This window comes from Odocoileus virginianus, chromosome 28 (assembly GCF_023699985.2).
Source record: "Odocoileus virginianus isolate 20LAN1187 ecotype Illinois chromosome 28, Ovbor_1.2, whole genome shotgun sequence".
Lineage (NCBI taxonomy): Eukaryota > Metazoa > Chordata > Mammalia > Artiodactyla > Cervidae > Odocoileus > Odocoileus virginianus.
Window position 1 is genome coordinate 23,197,894 of NC_069701.1, and position 24,185 is coordinate 23,222,078.

At 47.7% G+C, this 24,185-nt stretch overlaps 2 protein-coding genes across 2 annotated transcripts in view; one reads left to right on the top strand and one right to left on the bottom strand.

Annotated features, from left to right (window-relative positions):
- Nucleotides 1–16,988, bottom strand: part of NAV2 (neuron navigator 2) — a 783,526-nt gene extending 766,538 nt beyond the window's left edge. Inside the window, exons 1-2 of the mRNA XM_070457299.1 lie at nt 16,901–16,988; nt 11,123–11,778 (exon numbers count right to left, since the gene is read on the bottom strand). Of these exons, the coding sequence (XP_070313400.1) occupies nt 11,123–11,197 (75 nt within the window). The 5' untranslated portion in view covers nt 11,198–11,778; nt 16,901–16,988. The remainder of the gene's footprint in view (nt 1–11,122; nt 11,779–16,900) is intronic.
- LOC139031887 (putative uncharacterized protein ASB16-AS1) lies at nt 14,314–17,077 on the top strand. The gene is made up of 4 exons (XM_070457565.1): nt 14,314–14,328; nt 15,111–15,170; nt 15,673–15,855; nt 16,598–17,077. Exons 1-4 carry the CDS (start codon nt 14,314–14,316, stop codon nt 17,075–17,077), a joined length of 738 nt encoding a protein of 245 aa, XP_070313666.1.
- Nucleotides 17,078–24,185: the final 7,108 nt, after the last annotated feature.

The window sequence follows — 24,185 nt, forward strand, 5'->3', positions numbered from 1 at the left end:
AGGAAACAGACAAGGCTTTAAGTAACCTTGTCTGTATTTATTCAGCTTAGCCAAGAGAGAAATCCCCACATACACCCAAGTGGATTTCTTGACCTTCTTTGCTGACACATACAGTTACACAACTCTGGCTCCTTCCCCAAATGACCTCCCATTCCCACATCAGGAACCACCCTGATCTGGCTCCATCAGCCACAGCCCCAATTCCAACCCTTGCTTTATCTTTCTCAAGAAAACTGGGAATACAGATGCAAGATTTCAGATGTTCCCACTTCCCAGAAAAGGCTGCATTATTTGAAAAAAAAAAAAAAAAAAAAACCCACTCCTGCTCTGCCAACCGCATCTCTTCTCTTTTCTCTCCCCAACCCCCACATCCCTTTCTAATTATCCCAAAGAGAAGGAAGATTAAAAATTAATGCCCTGAGGATAAGAGTCAGAAATGTCAGTATTTTGATTCAAACTGCAGACATGGAGGAATCTGATCTAAGCTTTAGAAGCAAAGTAAATCTCATCTAGGACAAGATTTGGAAAGCATTGATTAATTGGAATACACCTCCAGGTAACCAGATTTTTTTCCTTGGTACTGCAGTTTTAGGGAATGCTACAAAGTGTAATAAATGAAATTCATAAAACATATTCAAGCAAAAATGCAACTTGTGGTAGGCAGGGGGATGTTGGAATTACACAAAAGGTTTAGCCTCATCTACTATATAACAGGGGCTTCCCAAGTGGCACTCACGGTAAAGAATTCACCTGCCAAAGCAGGAGACATAAGAGACATGGGTTCGATCCCTGGGTCAGGAAGATTCCCTGAAGAAGGAAATGCACCCCACTCTAGTATTCTTGCCTGGAGAATCCCACGGACAGAGGAGCCTGGTGGGCTACAGTTCATGGGGTCGCAAAAAGTTGGACAGGACTCAGCATCTGAGTAACAGCAGCTACACTATAGAGCCCTGTAAATTGTCAATTAACGTGCAGAATGATGAGGTCAACAAAGTTCCTAGAAGATTGCTACATGAAGGAAGAATTGACTGTTTTCATTGACTGTGCTTCTAAGGCATAAAAACAGACTTTCTTTGAGGAAGACTTGCAGTAACAAAGTTTAAATTAGAAATAATCATATATGACCTTCAGTTAACCAGAAAAGGAAACTCACATGAACTAGCAGCAGTCACCCAACCCCCTACCATTTTATTCCCCAAGTATACTTCTTGGAGAATTTTGCCAAGCCAGGGAAGGGAAACATAAGGTAAGAATTATAATAGATACCATGTAATACTTAACTGTGTACTAACTACTGGATTAAATACTTCAAGTATATATATCTCATAATCCTCACCAAAGGTTTTATTATTCATCCTAATTTTCTAGATGAAGAAGTAGAGGCCAGAAAGGATAAATAAATTATCCAAAGTAATAAGGTTCCAAAGTTGTGTTCTTAACAGACACCAAATAGCTTAGATGACACTGACACTCTTTCCCTCCAGTATACAACCACACTCTACATAGTTCAAGACAGGAATGATGGAACAGGGCAGACCAAGGGGAAAAGTTAAAGTCTAAAGAGATCAGGTAAGTAAAAGGCTTTAACAAACATGCCAACCCTACACTGGAAGCCAGCTGGAGAGTTGGCACTGCTTACTACTTATTAAATTCCAGCCCTCTTTTGTGCTGAGGACACAGTAATTTGGTTCCTGGAAGCGAGTTGGGACAGAGTTGGAAGGCCAATGTCAATTCATTCAATTAGTGCAGAGCTATCCTTGTGCAGTTTATGTGTACCTTTCAAACAAATGGGGAGAGGCCACCTCTGAGGTGCCCAAGTTATTGGTCAACTCCTACCTGCTTCCCAGGTGACACTAGTGGTAAAGACTCCACCTGCCAATGCAGGAGACTCAAGAGATTGGGTTCGATCTCTGAGTCAGGAAGATCCCCTGGAGTAGGAAATGGCAACCCATCCCAGTATTCTTGCCAGGAAAATTCCATGGACCCAGGAGCCTGGCGGGCAACAGTCCATGGGACCTCAGAGAGTTGGACACAACTGAGCTACTAGCACCTTTAGGACCAAAAATAACATTTTCAGTATCTTTAAAGTAGGGTCCCTAACAGGCCATTTTTCTCCCCCACTGAAAATTAAGTTAAAATAACAAAGTATCAATATTTATTTCTGCTGATTGAGGAAGGCAGCTTTATTCCCCGGAAAGTGATCCTAACTGGCGGATAAAGAGAATAGGGATCTTCACTGCCATCTAGTTATTGACAAGGTGTGTGACACGCGGCAGGTCACTTTTCCTGTCCATGCCTCACTTACTTCATCCACCAAATGGAGACAGTGTCTGCTTTGCTATGACCAGTGCAAAAGATCATGGTGCACCCTGGGTACATCAGTCAGGAGTGAACGTGCCCCTGGACTATCGGACCGCATACTAATAGGTACCGGGGAGGTTCTGAACCTCGGAGACTCCTGGGACTCATGCCACCTGGCACGTGAGTCAGCCATATCCAGTGGCTGGCCAGTTTCTGCTCCTCAGATTCTATTTCTTGTATCTGCTCATTTCTGCTTTCTTTGTCATAGCCCTGCAACAGAAGCTTATCATGAATGCCTAGACCACTACGGATGTCCTCTCTCTGGTCTCTTTGATTCCAGGCTCTGTTGCCTGCATTACTGCTCTCACCCCTTCCTAGCCACCCTGGTTTATTCCAGAATCTTCCCCAGAACCACATTCTGGGCATCCCCTCATTCTGACACCCCCAGCGGTTTCTCAGGGCCTACAGGACAACATCTCAACCGTCCACCTGGCAAGTCTAGTTTCTCTGTCCTCATCCTTTTCATCCATGGATTTCCTCATTCAACAAATATTTGCTGAAGACGTGCCAGGCATCAGGCACTGCGTTGGATGCTGGGGAACTAAGTAGCATCTTCCCTCAGGGAGCTTACAGTCCGGGCTGTTTAAAGTAAAATGCCTTCAGCCAACTCTCTCTCTTTCTGTGGGCTAGTGTCTGCTAGGGCTGCCACAGCAGAATACCATGGACTGGGTGGCTTAAACAACAGAAATTCGTTTTCTCACAGTTCTGGAGGCTTGAAGTCCACAATCCAGGTGTCAGCAGGTATGCATTCTCCTGAGGCTTCCCTCCCCTTCTCACTCCATCCTCAAGCGGCGATCCTCTGTACACACACACCCTTGGTGGCCCTTCCTATTCTCATAAGTCATATCAGCTTAGCGTCCCATCCTCATGACCTCATTTAACCTTAATTATCGCCTTGAAGGGCCTATCTCTGAACACAGTCACATTCTGAGATCTGCTTCAACATACGAATTTGGGGCAGGAGACAATTCAGTCCCCGCTGTGAGCTGCTTCCTCAGCCCTCCCCCAGCGTGCTTCTCACTCAGCCTCTCACAGGCGGAGCTCAAGCTCCTCCTCCTCCAGGCAGGCACTCTCTACCCACCTTCCCACCCCTGACAACCTCTCCAAACCGACAGATGCTTATCTGATGTCACTGTTCCTGCTGGTTAAACTGACTGACTCCTTCAAGACAACGGAAGTACCAAGGGACAGTCTCTAAGCTCATCATTATGACCCCAGAGCCTCACACTGTGGCAGGCCAGCATACAGTAGGGGCTTAATAAATAAATGTGGGAAGAATGAAAGCATAAATGAGACTGATCCTATGCTGTCTGATCTTCTCCACACTGAAATGAAAACAGGGCATTGCCCTGGCCCCTTTGCTGGCCTCTCTCCCCCTACAACTGAACAGAAGCTCTAAACTTACTGAATAGAGTTGCATTCGGCTACAGTCTCTTTCCATCCCTCCATGACATGTGCAGTGTGCTGTGCTAAGTCCTCAGTGTCCATCCCCCGAGCATTTGGTTCACACCCCCTCCATTCATGCCTGGCAGACAGGCGGGCCATGCAGGCAGAGAGCTGTCAGAAGGCTGATCAACTTGTAACTGCTGCCACCGCGGGCTGCAAAGAGCCGGCAGCAGCACACGGGCCCAGGCCACGGAGCAAGCACCTCAGCTCATCTGGAAAGAGCTCGGGGAGCTGGGGCTAGAGCTGCACCTTTGACGTGTGAGCAGAGCGCTCACTGTCCAGAGCGCTGACTGCACCGTCAGCCTCTCAGAGCTCAGATCACTAGGAGGAGAGTTTCTCTACAGCGGCTCAGCCTCACCCTGGCCAGGGGAGGTGATGACATGGAGCTCTGATTTGAAGAATGATGTGGACATAAGACCTAGATGATCAAACAGCTGTGAGGTGCCACACAGGCCAACCCTGCTATGCAGTATGCATGACCCACACGTGTGCTGTGTGCTTCGTGTATGTACAGGTATACAACTAAGTAAATAGTTAGAAGAACTATTTTTAATGTAAATTCCAGTTTAAAAATTTTAGAGATCTAATCCTAATGGTGAGGTGAAGCTACAGTGAAATGCAGGAGTCTAGCAGACAAAATATGGAGAAAGCAATGGCACCCACTCCAGTACTCTTGCCTGGAAAATCCCATGGACGGAGCAGCCTGGTGGGCTGCAGTCCATGGGGTGGCGAAGAGTCAGACATGACTGAGCGACTTCACTTTCACTTTTCACTTTTATGCATTGGAGAAGGAAATGGCAACCCACTCCAGTGTTCCTGCCTGGAGAATCCCAGGGATGGGGTCACACAGAGTTGGACACAACTGAAGTGACTTTGCAGCAGCAGACAAAATAAGTTGCGGAAACTTGGAGAAATCATAGCCTTTGCATCTGTGCAAGGGGTTAGTAATACCTACAACAAAAGCATGGGTAAGATCTAAATGGGACCAAATGAGTGCCTAGGACATTCTCTGGCACATAGCAGTTGTTCTACATGTTAGTTATTTTCCCTATCTTCAGCTATTTCTTAATCGTTCTGAAAGAATCACTAAATCTAAATCATGTGTACTTGAGAAAATTATCTTATAATATGTGTCTTGATTCCTTCTTTGCCTGAAAAGAAGTTAACAGCTGCTCTGCTTCCACTGGTGCAAACCAAGTAAGACAGCACTTTGCCCTGAGAAGCATTAGAAGGTATCATTGCCTCAACTCGCTTTGTCCAAAGGGCTACAAGCCCTCTCCAGCCGCTGACATACCAAAAACTTGGCAACATCTTAGGTTTATACCTCTCTGTCTAGTGACTAGTCTAGTCACTAACCCAAATTTTCCTCCTCTTTCCTTCAAAATATCCCTACTTTCTATTCCACTCACCAGACCCAATCTAGCCTCCCTAATCAAATGCATTCAATCATTGCAGAGAATTCCTAACCATCTCCTTGAATCCTGCTTCTCCCTCTTCTCTCTCTAAGCGTGGACAACATATTAAACCCGTCCTTTTGGAAGGTCACATTCAGCTTCAGGACCACAGGGAAAGAGAAATCTCAGAGCATCAAGTAATATTTATTCATTCATTCAGCCAGTATACACTGGTGCCTATTGTGTGCCAGGGGATGAAGAGATGGACAAAATTAGTTCCTTCTTCAATGAGCCAATAATCTAGTACAGGGTGTGATATATGGAAAAAACATCTGGGCCATGAGGAGAATGCCATGAACTTCTGTCCCATCTGCACTTGAATAAGGTATTATTGATAGAAACAGGAGGGGGATGTACTCTTCATGGAGGACAGATGAGGGGTCTCAAGGCAGACAGGTGGACACATGAATAAGCAAAGGCTCAGAGATGGGGGAAACGTGAGGGTTGTTCATGAAACAAAAAAGAGAGTTTGGTAGAGAATATCTGGGTAAAAGAGACAGAGATTATAATCATCACAGCAATTCTCATTTGCTGATTATTTACCATGTTCCAGGAACAGTGCTAAGCATCTTACAAGCTATGAATAGAAACCACTGGGAGGAAAAAAAAAAAAAAAAAAAAACAGTTCAGGGACATTGCAGAACTTTTCAGGGTTGAAGCTGAGGTCTACAAGACTCCTACAAGATTTGAGCTTTGAGCCATTATACCCTAGAAGTTGGGCACAGTGTAAAGTGCCAGAGGCTGGGGAGGGTGAGGATCCAGCAGAAAACGTTAAAGTTGGTCAGTTGTGTCTGACTCTTTGCAAACCTATGGAGTGTAGCCTGCCAGGCTCCTCTGTCCATGGGATTCTCCAGGCAAGAATACTGGAGTGGATAGCCATTCCCTTACTCCAGGGGATCTTCCTTCCCGACCCACGGATTGAACCTGGATTTCCTGCATTGCAGGCAATTCTTTACCATCTGTGCCAACAGAGAAGCCCGAGGACACAGCAGGAAATCTCTAAATAGAATGACAACACTTCAGGAAGACTCCAAAGAACAGGAATCTGGCCAGGAGTGGAGGAAGCATGGAGACAAGAGAGCCATCCACATAGGCTATGCCAAGCAAGAATTCCTAGACCTGAGATGAGGGTGGAGGCAGTGAGACCAGACAGAAGAGACAGTGGCCAGATATACCATGCCACAGGAGCCACCCTGCAGAGGACAGGATGAAAAAGTAATGGACTTAGGGAATGCATGGCGGGGTAAGGTCAAATGACGCTGAGGTGATGAGGAAGTCAGGGATGCCAGGAATAAAAAGGAGAGGAGAGGCTGCTGGGACAAGTATGAAAATATCTACCCCTTTGTCGGTCAGCATTTGGCAATCCAGAACAGTTCAGCCAACCTCGGAAATTTTAATTACACAAAACTCAAATTTACCCTCTCCAAAGTCATTTCAAAACACTGTCTCCAGGTGTCTTTCATGCTGAGAAGCTGACAGCCAGGAGAATATTCAAACCAAACCAATCTCTGTCACCACTCAGTCATCAAGTATCTTGAAAACCCCTGAACAATTCTTATTTTACAGTGTTCACCCTCTGTGGGAAAGCTCCGTCTGTGAAGGACAAACTTCTAAGGAAGAGTAGAGAAAAGAAATCAATCAAACAGTCATTCCCTTGACTGATCAATAGGTGTCTGTCAGGGAAATTTTACTTCTCCCATCTGTGCTAGTTAAGTGGGTCCTTACAGCACTGAACAATACTTATACCTCGCTGAATTTCTCTTCGTGGCAATTTGCAGCCCATGCCTCTCTGGATTTTTCCTGACTTCAGCACAGAATTTGAATTAGGCAAGATGCTAGGGATGCACGGGAAGCTACTGTCCATAAGTGGTGCCAAGATAAGTCGCCCAAAGGGGAGTTCTGAACGGCAGCCCTCCCTGCTGCAGGGTATGAGTGGGCATGTTCGCATCTGAAGTCTGCCATCTGATCTTCCCACAGCCAGCTGCTGCTCATCACTGGGCTCTCCACTTCCCCAAGGGGGACCTCCCTTCTACCAGCTACAGTGCACTCCCGCAGGGGCAAGGAAGGGTCTATATCCTGCTCTGTGTGGGGGCTGCCCAGGTGTACTAAAGATTTTTTTAAAAATCGAGTTATGAATTTAAGAAGCATGCACTTTACTGAATGTAAGTTACACCTCAATTAAAAGGAAATTAAAAAATAATTACAAGTGTGAAATACACCCTTCCAGAGCCCATGACACTACCCAGTCCTATTTATTTTCTTTAGCACATAGACCATTGTCTGCAAATAGATAGCTATTGAGAGAGGCACTGTCTGACACTGTAACCAATTAGTCATGTGTCTATTGAAGCTTAAATTAGTTTAAACTAAATGAAAACCTTTTTTTTTTTTTTTGGCTGAGCCATGCAGCAGGCAAGATTTTAGTTCCCCAACCACGGATCGAACCCATGCCTCCTGTAGTAGAAGCACAGAGTCCCAACCACTGAACTGCCAAGGAATTCTCAACTTAAACCAAATGAGATTTAAAATGAAGGTCCTCAGTCATACTAGCCACATTTCAAGTGCTCCATGGACAGATATCATTGGTGGCTACTGACACGTACAGTTCATGAATGGAACATTTCAACCATCACAGAAAGTTGTGCTGGGCTAGAATGTAAGTTTCAGGAAGAAAGCCATCATGTCTTTCTAGTTGACTCCTAGCTCCAAGAACAGAGCTAGGCACATGGAAGGTACTTCATAAATACTCGCTGAATAGATGAACAAAGGAATTTTGTAATACCAAAAAAATCATGGAGCAAAAACCCAAACCTGGAAACATCCTAATGGTACACACAAGGGATTAGTTAAATAAACGTTGGCACATTCTATTGTGGAACTCTCTCTAGTCATTAAAAGGTGTGAGGTAGATGTGTATGTAATGACGCAGACAGACATCCACACCATTTCATTTTTTAAGTGAAAAAAATTAGGTTCTTAAAAATATGTACAGTGTGACTTCCTTTTATTAAGAAACACAAACCAAGAGTAGTCAGGAATGCTATACATCATACTGTTAATAGCAGTTACTGCTGAATAGAATTAGAGAAAAGAAGAATTTACACTCCGAATTCTTCTGTAATGTTTGAATGTGTAATGAGTGTTTTACCAGAGTTGTTTTTTTATTTTAAGATTTAAAACAAAATCACATGCAGCCCTTTAAGACCAAAAAGAAAGCAAGAAATACCACATTGCAAACTGTCCCAAGAATATACAAAACATTTCTTAAATAATTACCAAGTGCCAAACTCCTTACCAGCTTTGCTTCAGTCAATCTTAACAATGTCCCTATAGTTAAATACTATTATCCTCTGTAGAAAATGTAAACTAATAATCAGAGAGCTCAAGCAGCTTTCTCAGAGTCACCCAGCTAACGCACAGCACAACTGGAATCTGAACCCCGCTCTCTGGTTCTACAGCGCATGGCACACTCGCAGAAAGCACAAGCGAACCCCTCACCCCCCAAAAAAAAGCCTAATCCTAGAGGAGCCCACAGCCCGGAGCTCTATCCCTATGGAAACCAGAAGAGGGCCAAGTTACAGCAAGGAGCATGAACCCTACTGAACCTTAAAGAAAACGGCTTTTGCTCCTCAGGACAGTAGGAAACACAGCAAAACGACACTGGCCAGTCTCCCGCTGCCTTGCCTCCTCAGCCCTCCACAACTGTCCTTCCCTGAATCACACACACACACACACACACACACACACTCTCTGACAGCAATGCCACAAGGATCTATCTCGTGCACATGAACGTGTGATAACGTAAGCAAGCTGGTGGGGACCTCCCAGCTCCCCAACAGATGCCTCGATTGTGCCTGTGCTGGACTTTCAGCCAATCCCCCCTGAAGAGAGGTTCCCAGTTCACCCGAGATATCTGAGCCAAAACACAGGAGAGCCCCTTTTCAGCTCCGTGGACAAGACATTCTGGGCTGCGTGCCCGGAAGCTTGTTTAGCTTCACACTTGACACAAATGGTGTGTGTGTTTACCCACAAACACACACGTGCACACACCAACAGAAGCTGTTGCGGTGGCGGTATTTCTAGAAGAATTACCCAAATCTGTACTCGAGCAATATGGAACTATATCGCAGTGCCTATCAGAGGACGCAATCTAATTCCGCCTCAGCCAAGTTCCAACCACTGCCCGGAAAATTCAGTAGGAGATGAAATGTAATACTCTATTAAGCCTTATTTTGCCAGCACAAGTGAGAGCTCACTCAAGCATAGACAGTCATTAAAATGGATCTTACATATATCATTATAAATTTAATAATCGCCATGACGGCTAGAGTTCAAGTTAAAATGAATGTCAGCTGAGCATGACCAATTGATGTTACCCCAGCTGCTGCGGAGCCTCACTTGGGGTTGCAGTCTGCTTCCAAAGGCTCCACAGTACATGTGGACCCGACGCAGGGACAGATGGGAAATGCAGACAACACACCTAGCCAAGGAGAGGCTGTCATAATTGCACATTAACTCGGTGTACCAGCCCAATTAAAATTTTCTACAGTGTCAGAGGTCCCAAATGTTCCTCTGCTGAAGTGTCTGGATATCAACCTGGCTCACACTTAGTAAAACGCAGTTAATCCCAGGACCTGTTCACAACAGTTACTGGGTTTCCTCGCATCTCTCAGAAAGCTCCCACAGAAACAGGAGCAGAGAGGTCTCGTAGGCAGGTTATTCACTGAGTAAATCAAAGGCCACAAAACAAATTTCATTTATCTAGGTGCCTAAGACAGTAGGCACTCTTTCTGCTTTATGGTGAGTGCAGCTTCAGGAATGGAAACTTTTCTTTTTTTTCAGGGGTAGCATCACTATCAGTGTTTTAAAAATATAGTTTGTTTCCATTTATCTTTACTTTTTTAAGGTCAGGGCAAAGCCACATACTAAATCCTTTTCAAACACATGCACAGCCATTGAAAATTATAGGGAAGAATTTTAAGGCTAGTTTTCACCTCCACGGGTATTTCACACAAGAGAGGATTTTTTTTTAGACTCATGAAGAGAAGGGATGCTCCACCCCACATGGAGAGAATAGCAGAAGGTTTTCTTCAACCATCCACAACATTTCAAAGGAAATATCAGAAATTATTTTCAGGTTAGCACAGACTCTGGCTCTGCTCGAGCTGTATTTAACCCTGGCCACCCCCTGGTCCTACCAATTCCCCTGGGAGTGAGGAAGCACAGCTTCGACTTTCTTCCTGAACAACCAGCCACTCAATGCTACTCTCGAAGGCTTTTGAAGACAAGTTGAACTTTAACTGGTAGACACAAGTCCTGGGTGAACTGCGGCTTTCAGGCTGATGACAGCAAATGACCTACACTCAATGGGCCTTTTTAAATGACTTTGACATTCTCACAGATGGGGCCAAAGGGCGGAGTAGAATATGTTTTTGATCCATAAACACAAGAACGAGCAGACCTCATGGCGAATAACTCACATGAAACCACCACTGCCAAGAGTACCATTTCCAAATGGTGCTAACAGTGTATGAATCCCAAAGGGGGCTTCAGTACAAAATAAGCTCACATTTGACTTAGAGGACACCAACACTGTTCGTTAACTCCCTGGGCTAAGGCTTATGCATCTTTGTCTTTCTGATTTTTGCCCTTTCTCTCTCCCCTTGCCCACCAACGAGCCAAAACTTCAAGTTCAGCACTAGGACCTGGCAAGTCAAGAGCCACCATCCTGCATCCTCAACCAGAGAAAGACAAACCGGCAAAATCAAGGACACGACAACAATGAGGACGATCACCTGGGTGACCTGAATCCTGCTTAGCAATTCCGGCGCCATGAGCCAAGCAACAAAATTCTCGCTTACCCTCTTTTGATCTTCCAGTCCGTGGGTAACCAGTTTTCTCTTCTGCTGCTGGCTGGACTCAGAAGCCGATTCCATTTCCCAGGAATAAAATCCCCTCTCTTCTTCAGCAGTGCTTCCAAATCCACAGTGGAATAAAAGCACCCAGGCAAAAGTGATGCATGCAGGCGGCCAGACACGGTTCCTGCCAGCCGAGGAAATCCACACGACCTTCTCAAAGGTCTCCCCGGCTTCTTAAAACCCACTCGGGGACCTTTCTTGCCATCGCTGCCTTAGCAAGGAGGGCGGCTGCTCCGGCATAGTGAGAGCTGGGACTTGAGACTTTTACTTCAGTTCCAGTGCTGGCTTCCTGAGTGCCCAGAGGACAGATCTGGGCAGAGACGAGTCCATATCCTGGGGCACGTGCCACATCACTGCCCCAGAAATCCTTTCCCTCACTGTCTCCTTGGCACCGATAATTTATATGTCAATAACAATGTAAATGGGCATTTAATCCACTGAGCTGATAGCACCCACATCCCTCTCCGGCAGCCCCCGACTCCCATAAATCACCACAAAGCTGCTCGCAAAGCCTCCCCTCACAGTTCCTGCGAGTGCTCATCATCGAGGCTGCTCCCTTCCCGGGCTGTTCATCTTCCTCCGTGGAGTAAGACCCATACCTGAGGAGAAAAGATTCAACGGTCAGAATCGCCTTGTGCAGAGGAGGACAAGTGTGAGCTTCCTTGCCCACCATCTGAAGTCCACACCCAGCAGCCAGCAGTGATCTTCCTCTGAGCCTCGCCATCCTCCGAGCACATCCCTGGACGAGCACCTGGGGGCTGCCTGGGTTCCCCACTCCCACTGGGAAAAGACACACAGAAGACCCTGTTCTCCAAACATGCACACCGGAGACAGAAATGAATTCTTTCTCCAACCTATGTGGGGTGCATCGTCATCGTAGGAATAAAGCACCCAGATATGATAAGACAGGGAAGCAATGGTCTGTGAAGCAAAAAGGCATCAACATTTCTCCCCTAATTACAGCTGCGGAGGCAGCGTGTGGCAGGCGAGACAACGGGGTCCACTGGGGAACTGAAAAGAGCAGTCTAGATCATCCGAAGGCGGCAAGGCGACTGTGCCCCAGAGCCGCGCTCCCTGCCTCGGAACCTGCAGGCAGAGAAGGCACCCAGTCACCTCCAGGCTGACGTCACAGAGCTCAGAGGGACAGGGAGGGAGGGAGGAGAGGAGGGACCTCCGCACCAAGGAAAGCATTTTGCATGGGATGCTCCTTCCATGAACATCTAAGGGGAGGGAACATATTGGAGAATCCCCACGAAGAAGCACCAATAAATAACTATGAATGCCTTTTCCCATAGCACCAGCAGCACCAGGAAAGAAATTTAAAAAGCAGGGGGGGGAAGTTCTTACCAAAAGGCACTCATCTCTTGCCAGCATTTCTAATCAACACACTAGCCAGTCTACAATTCAGGCTGCGCCAGCCTCCGGGAGAACTGTGGCCAGATCCGGCCGCAGCGGGCATCAGACAGAAGCCCTCAGACCCTCCCTTGCAGCTGTCCTGACCGGTGGCTACTTTGGAATGAGGCCAAAGCCACCCTCTGTCACAAAAGGCTTCCGCATGGCTCAGCACCAAAGCAGGTTAAAAGGCAAATGAGACACTCAGACGTGGAGGGCTTTCATGGAGGAAGAGGACAGCTTCTCCTGGAAGAGAAGCTACAGAAAGGTTGAAGGCTTGTCCTATACCACCTGAAACACTCAGCAAGAGCAGATTTCTCCAAGTGAATGCCCAGGTCAAACATGTTCTGAATTTGGCAAGAATCCATTCATGAGAGCTTAATGTATCCAAAAGACAAGCATCTCATACACCCACGGGTGTCAGAACTAAGAAGCCCTCTGCTGGCCTAGGAAATAGCTGAGCTTCCAGAGAAAGCCCTCTGGTTGCCCACCACCATCTCCACAACCCCTTCAAGGGATCCCTGGCAGAGGTGAAACCTTTCAGATTCTATTCTTTTTAGCTCCAGATCACAATGCAAAAACTCTTGCAAATGGGCTCCAAGTATCATTACCCTTTTCTGAACCTAAACTGAGACCTCAAACTAGAGGACTCAGCCAGATCTAGGTTTGAATCTCAACTTTGAAACTTCATTCACTGTGTGACTCTGAGCAAGGAACTTAAGCTCTCTGGGTCTCAGTGTTCTCATCTGTAAAGTGGGGATAACGACAGAACACGGGAGTGGGAAGGTCAGAATCCCCTATTGACAGGGTAGGTGATGGAAAGCTGAAGTGTGCTGAGTGCTTGCTCTATGTCAGGAGCCCTCTTCTGCTTTACATATTCATTCATAAAACAAATCTCTGTGTCAATTATCTTGCTCCAAGGTCCTTGGCTTCCCTGGTGGCTCAGCTGGTAAGGAATCTGCCTGCAATGTGGGAGACCTGGGTTCAATCCCTGGGTTGGGAAGATCCCCTGGAGAAGGGAAAGGCTACCCACTCCAGTATTCTGGCCTGGAGAATTCCATGGACTGCATAGCCCATGGGGTCACAAAGAGTCGGACACGACTGAGCAACTTTCACTTTCAGCCTTGGGTTAGAGATGAGACAACTGCTGGGGAGAAGGGAAGTAACCTGCCGAAAGTCATATAGCTAGAAAGTAGTGGGGCTGGGAAGTGAACCCATGTCTGAGTGCAAAATCCTTGCTCACAGCCGCGCCTCTCTGGCAGGATTGCTGTTAGCTGGCTTTTCACAAGCGGCCTGAGTCCAGAGGTCACACTTCTCACTGCTTCTGGCTCTCTTCATGAATAATAATAAAAGAAAAATAGGCCCCGCCCAAAGGGTCTCCTACTTGGACAGGCCTTCTCCAGGGGGGCCGCGCATCCTCAGCCCTTGTTTCTGAGAACAGCTCTGGGCTGTTCTCCCGGGTGAGACCCTGTCACATCCCATCATGCCAGCCGGTGCACACGCCCCAAGTGCACACGGGCACAGACGTCCTCGCCACAGAAAAACCTCCCTGTCGGTGGGGAGTGGGAGGATGTTCAATACCTCCTGTGAGCCTTTTTTTTTTCCTCCTGGGAGTTGGTCTCCACCAGTTCTGGGGCTGTCACTGTCCTTGTGTTAGAGCCAGGGTAGGGAGGGGATACCCGAGAAAGGGGAGAAGCGAGGATGCTGCTCTCGGCTGGCTGCCACGTCCAATCAGTCTCCTGATGGGGGAAGACTTCGTGAGAGCAAACCCTGATGTACAAGCTCTGATTTCTTACTGCCCAGAGAAATCTCAGGAAGTTTTCAAACATACTTGAATTAAAAAAAGAGAGAGAGAGAGTGAGCTGAAAGGCAGGACTAGCGGGCCATTTCACCGGATGGTTGAGAAGTCGATATGTTTGCTGGATTGATCCCTAAATGCAGCAGCATGGCAGCAGCTTCTCCTCTCTGTTCCCTAAGTCAGCCAGGTGAAGTGCAAGGGAAAGGGAAGGAAGAAAACTGGACCACAAGAGGGATCGGGGAGCATCGTACGCAAGCTCAGCTCCTCGTTGAAGTCCAGAAGACAAGACCAGCCATCCTGAAGACATCCCAAACACACTGACAGGGCTTCCTCCTGCTTAGTCAAACACAGTCTCTGAAAGCCTTCAACGTCCCACTCCACATATACCCAATCCCCTCTGCCTTCTGGGTAACCCCCAGGAGAAAGTTTTCTAAAGACTGGTTTGGAGGCACAACCCAAGACTTGGGGAGCCAAGCCAGGGTCTAGCCTCCGATGCAGAGGCATCCTTTCAAAAAACCCAGGGAGGTGTCACTCACCAGGAAATGCCAATTTGGAATGCCAGGTGCCAGGCAAGCCACAGGCCAATCCCTCCCACATACAACACACTCCTTCCTTCTGCCTGGGTGCTGGCATTGTGGACCCATTTCATACGTTTTGGTAAAGCATCCTTCTTATCCTCCGAAGTTTTCAAAATTGGGCATAGCCCCTTTGGCTTTCTCTTCACCCCTTCCCTCTCCCCAGTTGCTCCTGCCCCCAGATGGCTCCAAGATTGGGGAAACTGGTTTTAAACCTGGATTAAAGGTTAGTGGGGTGAGAAAGGGCAGCCTGACCTATTTCATCTTCTAACTGGAGTTAGGCTTCTGAAACAAGGGTGCATTGCCTCTGGAATGGTCTAATTAACACTCACCACCAACACAGCATTTTTAATTAGTCTTTGATGCCAATAGGGGAAACGGAGGAGCTTCTTGGCGATCAAAACTTTCATTAATCAATCAATAAATAAGAAAGAGAGCCAAGGAGGCATGGTGGTTTCCGGGCTGGTTTTTTTTTTAATTATTATTATTATTTGGGGGTGCCTTTTTTTTTTTTAATGCAACCAAAGGGAGCCCGGCCAAGTCGGCCACTTTGCTAAGCTGTTGAGGAGGGCTGACCCAGCCGCCAACCCCGGAGCCTTTATTTGCGCACGACTAGGGAGTGGAGCATGCTCCCGCCTCTTCCCTGAAGAAAAGAAAGGATCGCACACAAAAATAAGTCACTAGGGCCCCAGCTGGGCGGCGTGGGCTGCTGCTGCCACCACCACCAGGGTTCCTTTGCCGGCAAGAAAGGAGCCGGCTCAGCGGAGCGCACACCCGGGAGGCGCCTTGGCTCCCAGCGCTGGGGCGCCCCCTCCCCGCCCGCTGCCCACGCCCTCGCCCTCGCCGCCGGCTGCTACCCCGAGCGTGGGAGAGAGCGCCAGGGAAACCGGAGGCCTGGCCTCCTCTACCGGGCTTCGATCCACCTACACACACACACACACACACACACACACACACACGGATATGGACAGACACAGAAAAGAGACTCAGACATAGTCTAACACAGGCATAGCAGACACTCGCAGAGGTCCAGACATACACGCAGACTCACACACACATACACACACCTACCGAAGCTCAGATCACACACACAAGGGTGCACACCCACCCAGAGAGGGACACGCGCAGACAGGTACTAGACATGCAGAGGCAGAGGGGTCTATAAAACAGAGGCACAGACAGAAAACACGCACACACACGCAAGATACACAGACAGGCACACAGAGGAAAGAGACACACACAAAACCCGAAAATACATGGAGATGATGACAGAGGGATCCACACACAGCGATACTCAGACAGAAGCACCCGGAGAGGGCGTTCAAAGACACCCACGCCGAGAGCACACACAGAGCGGCCCAGACGTGAGGATACACCCAGAGATCCAATCACGCCAAGGGGGGAACCACGCACAGAAACACACACAGAGAAGACATCAGGAACACAAGAACACGCACAAGATACACCCAGCCTCAGGCACGCACACCCAGAGGGACACACACCCACTCCGCATGGGGGCGTAGGCAGCGTAGCCGGAGGCAGGGGAAAGTGCTCCTGGAGCTCGCTCGCAGAACCGCCTCGGACGGAGCACCTCGCCGTGCGCCCCAGCCAGCATCTGCCGGGTAAGACTTTGCCAGCACATCTCTGAACAAGGGACCGCCGGCCGTCTGCGTCCGCCGGCCGGGTCTCCGTGCTGCAACCACGGGTCCAAGAAGGCCTGGGTCCTCCGACAGGGTCCCGGAGTGGAGGTGTGGCCCCCACGCCGCTCCGCGCGGGGCCAGCCCTCTCGCTGCCGGCAGTCCCCGCCCTTCCCGGCCCCCGGAGCCTAGCACAGAGCATCCCCAAGTCCTCTCCTTCCCGCTCGTCCCGTTGCGCGGCAAACTTTCGCCCGGCAGGTCCAGGCGCGGGCAGCCTGGTCCAGCCCGGCCCCCGAGGGATGGCGCGGGGAGCTCCTACCTGCGCCCACGCGGCTTGGTAGAGCCGCCGCCTCCAGCCGGTCTCTCACCGCGCTCCGGCCCGCGCTTCTCAGTCGCGGCCGCTGCCGCTGCAGCCGCTCCTTGCCCTCCCGTTACCCGGGAAACCGCCTCCCTCCCTCCCGCCAACCAACCAGCACCGTTCACATGGCGCCTCTAGGCCAATGGGTGATCTCGGAATTCCGGTCCTCTTCCAGGGTCCGGAGCCCCTTCCCAGGCTAAGGGACCAGAGCCAGAGGCAGGGCTCTCATTAGAGCTGCTGCTACTAAAAGGTGGGGTCCCCGCGGCCAGAGACAGTCATCTGGTTTCTCCGCGGGGACCATTCTTCTGTGGGACATAGTACCTGGCACTTTTAGAAACAGTCACAAGACTGGAGAACTTGCAGTCTGAAAATGCCCAGGGCACCTACTTCATTCAGCCTTCCACTAAAACCAGAATTCCTTCAGACAGGGAGCTGTCCAGCCTTGAGCACCTCTCTGGATGGAGCGCTCGCCTTCTCCCAAGGCAATGCTTAATGCCTTCTTCCTTTTGGAGCTGTAACTAGGAGCAAGTTCTTTCCAACACAGAACTGATCCTGCCCCCTGACCAAGACCCGGGTCTGCTCTCTTGGACCTGCAGGAAAAGAAGGTTTCCCGGCTACCTAACAGGCCTTCAGAAACTAGACCACACATCCTGTTCCCCAGGTGACCCTTCTTCAGGAGGCTCTCCATTCATCTTTTCGTCTTTTCCCAGAGCCATTTTGAAATAAGAGAGGCTCATGCTCATCCCTGCCCCTCCACCCCTCTTTCAGGTGTCAGTCTGGGATACAATGCCCAAGTGGGAGGAATCTCAGCATCCTAGCACTATTTGCAAAACGGACCTGAAGTGGAGAAAATGAACATTTTCTCATCTCTTAAACCCAGGTCAGTTCCCCAAATATGGAGTAAGAGGAGAGATAGGCATGTCCAGAAAGCAGACTAGGGTGGTCACCTCCATCTCTGAAAACCTCTTATTTCCTATTTAATCCTCCAATCAAAACTTACTCCTTCATATGGGCATCCAAGATGAGAAGGCAAGGAGTCCTGCTGGTTCTGGCAGGAGAGTGGCCTGGCCCTTCCAAAGCATGGATGCCCCAGGCTGCGGGCCTGTCCACAGTCACAAGCAGGTTTTGCTGCACCACCTCTGGTGAGGACCATGTGGGCCCAGCATTCTCAGGGTGCTGTAGACTCAGAGCTCAGTGCACATGCTGAAGCAGAAGGTAAGTCCTGCTGCTGGGTCCCTGTTCGAGGTCTGGGAGGAGATTCCGGCTCAGGAACAGGGTGGCACTCCCCAGGTGTGGTGGTAAGAAGAGGGCGGAAGCCTCCTATTGAGAGCAGAGTGCCCAGCTGCAAGATGACAGGGGTGAGGCAGTTGCAGCTGAGATGGAATGGCACCTAGGGCTCCTGGTCCCTCCAACAGAGACACACATTACATGCCTGGATCCTTCCCCAGCGGGGTCCATTGAGAATGGTCACAAGACAGAACTGAAAAATGAACACTGTGCCACTTTCTTAGCCAGTTCCTGTGGGTTTCTCTGAGGTCATACAAGGAATACGACCAGCAGGGGAATGATAGGAAAGTAACACTGTATACCCAGTTGTAGGGAGTATGATGGTCAGAAGAACACACAGGTCTGAGCCAGACAGCTGGGGCTGGAATCTTCTCTCTGCTATTTATCAGCTATACATTCTTATCTCTGAATCTCCATTTCCTCAACTATAAAACAGAAAAGTTATTATTCCTCCTGACAGAGAAGTTCTGAGGATCAGGTGTGATCATAGGTGAGTATATGCTTTGTAAGCAAGAGTGTACCTTGCAGAAGAGAAGGGCTTTTACAATAAACCCAGTTTTCCCATGTGATGTTTAATTTTATGTGTCAGCTTGGCTAGACTATGGTACCCAATTTTTGGTCAGATACCACTCTAGATGTTGCTACAAAATGATTATTAACATTTAAACCAGAAGACTTTGAACAAAACAGGTCACCTTCTCTACTATGGATGGGCCTCATCCACATTCATTTAATCAAAGACCTTAAAAGAAAAGACTGAGGTCCCCCTAAGGAAAAAGGAACTCTGCCTCCAGATTAGCTCTGGACTCACAACTGCAACATCAACTCTTCCCTGGCTCTCCAGCCTGCCATCCTGCCCTCCAGATTTTGAATTGGAAAGACCCCTGCAAATACATGAGCCAATTCCTTCAAACAAATCCATATCTATCAGAAAGGAGAAGAGAAAGAACTATATAATGCAGACAGATACATAAATATACACATATCCTGTTGGCCCTGTTTCTCTGGAGAACTGTGACTAATACAGCCCCTCCCTAGAATGATGAGAGTTTGCCAGGCAAATCCAAAGAGAGCAAACAACCAAGTAGCCGGATTTGTAGCCTGATCATAAGCCAACAAGTTGTTGATGTGTTTCCCCAAGTCTGGGTCAAGTAGGCTTTGACTTATTTTCACAGATGGTTTTGATCCACCAGTCTACACAGCAGCCTTTCACCTACTAGAGGTGGACATCTGGGGGAACATTTTTCTAAACTAGCTCCCTTTCTCTCCTGCCACCATGCCTGCTACCCAGTCCCCACCTGCATACTAGGATCCAAGAGGATAGAGTTGGTTTTAGGGAGATTCTGTCTGACCAACCTCCCTCTCTCTCTTACACAGATGCACACACACACACACATGCTGGAATCCCAAATGAGAGTTGCAGCAAATGCCTTAACAATTTCCACCAATTGCAAGACCATTTTTGCCTTTATTAAGAATACACAAAGTTTAAAAAATTACATCTAGTCACCCATTTAGGGTCCTAACCCCAAATCTGCCCCATCACCTGAGGAGGGGGTTACTTCTATTTCACCAATGCAGAAAAATAGGAACCGCAGTATAACCGGGTCTCCCAGGGACTAGAACTGCAAGCCTAGGGACCCAGCTGCTCCCGGGACACCTTCAGGAAGGGGCTGCCTCTTCTTTTATCTCCCTTTTTGCTCACTCACCTTCCTGGTGGCCTAACACGGCTGCCAGTCCCAGTGTCTCTATCGGGATCTCTCAGTGCAATACCCTCTGGGACTTTGTTCAAATTCTCATGACAGAATCTCACTGGCCACTGACCTTTGGGTCAGATCAGAAGTCAATCAGCTGTAGCGAATGCAAAAGAAATCTTTCAATCATTGGACAATGTCAGACATTTGTAGCACACAGTGAGAGGAGGACATGCCGAGGTACTTACTTAACTCAGTTTCTGAGTCCTAATGCTGACCTCCTGCACCCCTATTTGCTTGTCTTCAAGAGTGCCCACATTGCCCTCTCTGGCAAGAGCTATGGAACCCCTGGACAAATGACTTATGAGGCTCTTTTGGAAATTAAAATAGGCTCTATTTTTCTATAAATTGAGTGATACCTTTCATCCAGTTTCAAGAAGACTCTGGTCTTAGGCATCTAGTAAGCAGGCAGGCCTGGTAGATTCATTGCAGACAGTCTTAACATGTGTGACATCAGACAGAGGTGGCATCTTAGGTCTTATGTCTTTCGTTGTCTGTGAACTGAACGCAGGGCCACTTGGCCACCAAAGTGGTAAAGAAGTTGGAAAATGTCCCTTTCCACCTTATCTTTTTGGATTGGTGAACTTTCATTATCTTTGGGGACCCAGTTCTAAGAATTTTCCCCTAAAGCCCTGGTCAGAATTGGTTGTTCTCTTTTTGGGCATCTTATAGCACTTTGTACTCTTCTCTTTTCTAGCGTCTTCCACACTGCACCATAATCATTCCTTTTCACATTTTTCTCCCTAACTAGTCATTCGTGCATTCATCCTTTACTCAATCCTGCAACAGATTTTATTGCCAATAAAGATTCTGAGATAAAGCAGTGAACAAAGTAGGAAAAGTCCTTGCTCTTATGGTGAGAGAGGAAGAAGATGGAAAAGAAAGAAACATTTAGTCAAGGTTATATGGTGAAAGAGGAAGAAGATGGAAAAGAAAGAAACATTTAGTCAAGGTTACTTGAGAAAATCATTAGGCCTCTATGGGGAATAAAAATAGGATGGTGTAACAGAGAAAGACTAGGTGGGTAGCAGTAGGTAACTTCTTTGAGAAGAAATTTAAACTGAGATCTGAGTTATAAGAATGATACAGCCACACAAGGATCAGGAGGAAGAACATTCCAGACAGAGGCAGCTCCTAGTGCAAAGGCCATGAGGCAGATGGCAAAGTAACCAGCATGGCGCGTTCATGGGGCAAAGAGAAGGTTAGGGTGACTAGAGCAGAGTGTTCACAGCCGTCCAGGGAAAAAACAGGCCTCGGGAGGTAGCAGGAACAGGGAAGCATCCACCCCTCTTTTCTGTACCTCTGCATGATACCAGCTTGACCCTCAGCCACCATATTCCCCTTTTTCTGAGTGAAAGTGAAAGGCTGAAGTGAAGGTTTAGTCGCTCAGTTGTATCTGACTCTTTGTGACCCCATGGATTGTAGCCCACCAGGCTCCTCCCATGGGATTTTCCAGGCAAGAGTACTGGAGTGGGCTGCCATTTCCTTCTCCAGAGGATCCTCCCGACCTGGGGATTGAACCTGGGTCTCCCACATTGTAGGCAGACACTTTACCATCTGAGCCACCAGGGAAGTCCCTTTTTCTGAGACTTAGCTCAATTTGTCTCTTCCAACATAGCAAACTAATCTCACTCTATGCTCCTTCACCTCGTCCTTTCCCTCCATACATACCCCTTAAGTTTAGGGTATATTATACCTGTATGATTATGTTTTCTAACTCCTTCATTCACTGAGTTGATAAGTTTTATTGAATGACCACATATACCAAGAACTGATATGCTTGTGCAGTATGAACTCATTGATTAGGACACACGAAGAGTCAGATCTCTGAGAAGTCAAAAGATGACGCAAATGTTTGTGATAAAGGAAACCTATATCACTAGTCCTCATTCAAAGCCTCTCTGCTCTTGGTTTACTCACATTTTTAATGGGACTGGTTATTCCATTCCCAGGCTCACAGCAAATCAGAGGAAGGCATTGATCCCTACAGCTGGCAAACTGACAACTCTAAGAAGTAAGAGAAGACCATCTGTCAGCAAGAGAAGAAACCATTAAGTCTATGAAAACCAAAGCAAAAGGTCTGGGCAATCTGGGACCATTTAGTGAACGGACAATCAATCTCAAACATCTCATCCATTCATTAAATTACATGGATCCCTCATAATGCTGACTCTGGATCCAACAAAGGTCCAATAAGGCAAGGAAGATCTTAGTATGCTAGAAAGCTTTTCATACAGATTGGCTAAACAGAATTTAATGGACAAACCCAGGGCTCCTAGGAAAGTTCAGCTGTCAAAAATGACTCGAGTTCTGGACAGCCAGTATTTGACACTGATTGAACTATTAATTACAATTTATTGAGCAACTCTAAGATGTGCCACTTGCTTTAAATACTTGACTTCATTCAAACCCCACAGCATCGCTAAAAGTTAGGACTGCTAGCATCCCTGCTTTTTGAAGGAGAAAAGAAGAGAAAACAGGCTCAGGGGGTTTAGTGGCAGATATTTTACAACCCAAATCAAAAGATGAAAGACAGAATAAGCAATGTTTCTTTCTTCTGTTTTTTTTTATTCCTCTTAATATTTAATATAAATCTGGGGATACAGTAAGCTCTCAGAGTAAGGGCTCAGGGCTCACTCATCCAAGAAATTTATCCCAGGAATTGTACCAGCAACCAGATATACAGTGAAGAACAGGCCAGGCGCAGACCCTGTCCTCAGAGCAGTGCAGCGTGAAGATCTGATGAGTCTATTCCGCTGTTTTGAAAACAATCAATTTGCTGTGATTCTATTAAAATATGACTCTTGTTCTGGACTTTTTGGAAGCAGCTGAAGTTTCACTCTTGAAAAAAAGAAGTGCCAGATTGTAGTAAAGTCTAAAATTCATGTTTGAAGAAAATTTATGACCCCCACCTCTACTGAGCCCATTCCTGGGGCAGCCCACGGTCCTCATTTTATGTTGTCCCTTCTGCAACTTCAAAGAGTCACTTATTGGAAGCCACTTCATCCTCCTCATCACAGAATGGTCATTGTGGGGGTGGTAGGGAGGGGAGAGAGGGATGGGCTCTGACCTTCTGGTTCTCCCTCCTGCCCCTGCCAGGTTCTCCTCAGACTCTTCCTTCATCATCCTTCACTCACCACCACCACGACTGAGCAGCTCAAGCAGACGGAAGGAGTCTGTTTTCCCGACAGAGTGGGCTGAGACAATGCCCTATTGTCTGAAATAGACATTAGCTGGGAGGGAGTTTATTGTCAGCCAGCAAGGGGGTGGAAGCAGGGGGTGGACTGGCTCTGGCTCCCCAGCCCCCGGTGGCTGGCACTTCTGCAAACATAGGAGGATGCTATAAAAACTGGCCTGCCGTGAAACACCCACGTGAGCAGCATGAGCACGTCAGTTGGATGGTGGAGCAATCAAACGTAGAGAAGGGGGCTCAGAGTGGAACATCCTAGGGAGGTTGGAATGGGTAACAAGATTCAAGCTAGAAGTTGATCTTAGTAGTTTTGGTTTTCAAGGTATCTTAAGAAAGTGGGGGCATATACATACTAGAAATGGAGTTGAAACTAAAAATTTAAAACAAACCCAGTGAATATTTATTGAGTATCTATGTTCCATGAATGTAAGAATGAGATTCTTTGGAAGCCAAGAGCCAAGGAGCATTAGAGGAAGAAGGGGTCTGGGGGATTTAGGAAGGAAAACTGTGTCCTGGAGAAGTAAGATGAATGGCAAGCCAGTGGTGTGGAAGTGGTGGTCTCAGGCGCCATGCATACATGCACACTCAGTCACTTAAGTCGTGTCCGATTCTTTGGAACCCCATGGATCGCATGGGGCTCTTTGAACCAGGCTCCTCTGTCCATGCGGATTCTCCAGGCAAGCATACTGGAGTGGATTGCCATGCCCTCCTCCAGGGGATCTTCCCAACCCAGGGATCGAACTCAAGTCCCTGGTGTCTCCTCCATTGCAGGTGAATTCTTTACCTCTGAGCCACAGAGGATGACCCTCAGGCACCATGCTTCCTTCCAAAACCCAAAGGGAATACCAGGGAGGAATTTCAAGCTGGAAAAGGGGGAGTGATGTAGTCAGGTGAGCTGTTTAGAGAAATGTCTCTGGTGACCAGCGTGAAGAATGGACTAAACCAGGGAAGACTGTAGCAGAGAGATAGGAGGCAGCTGAAGCTCAGGAAGCGAGAGAGGGTGAGGATACGGACT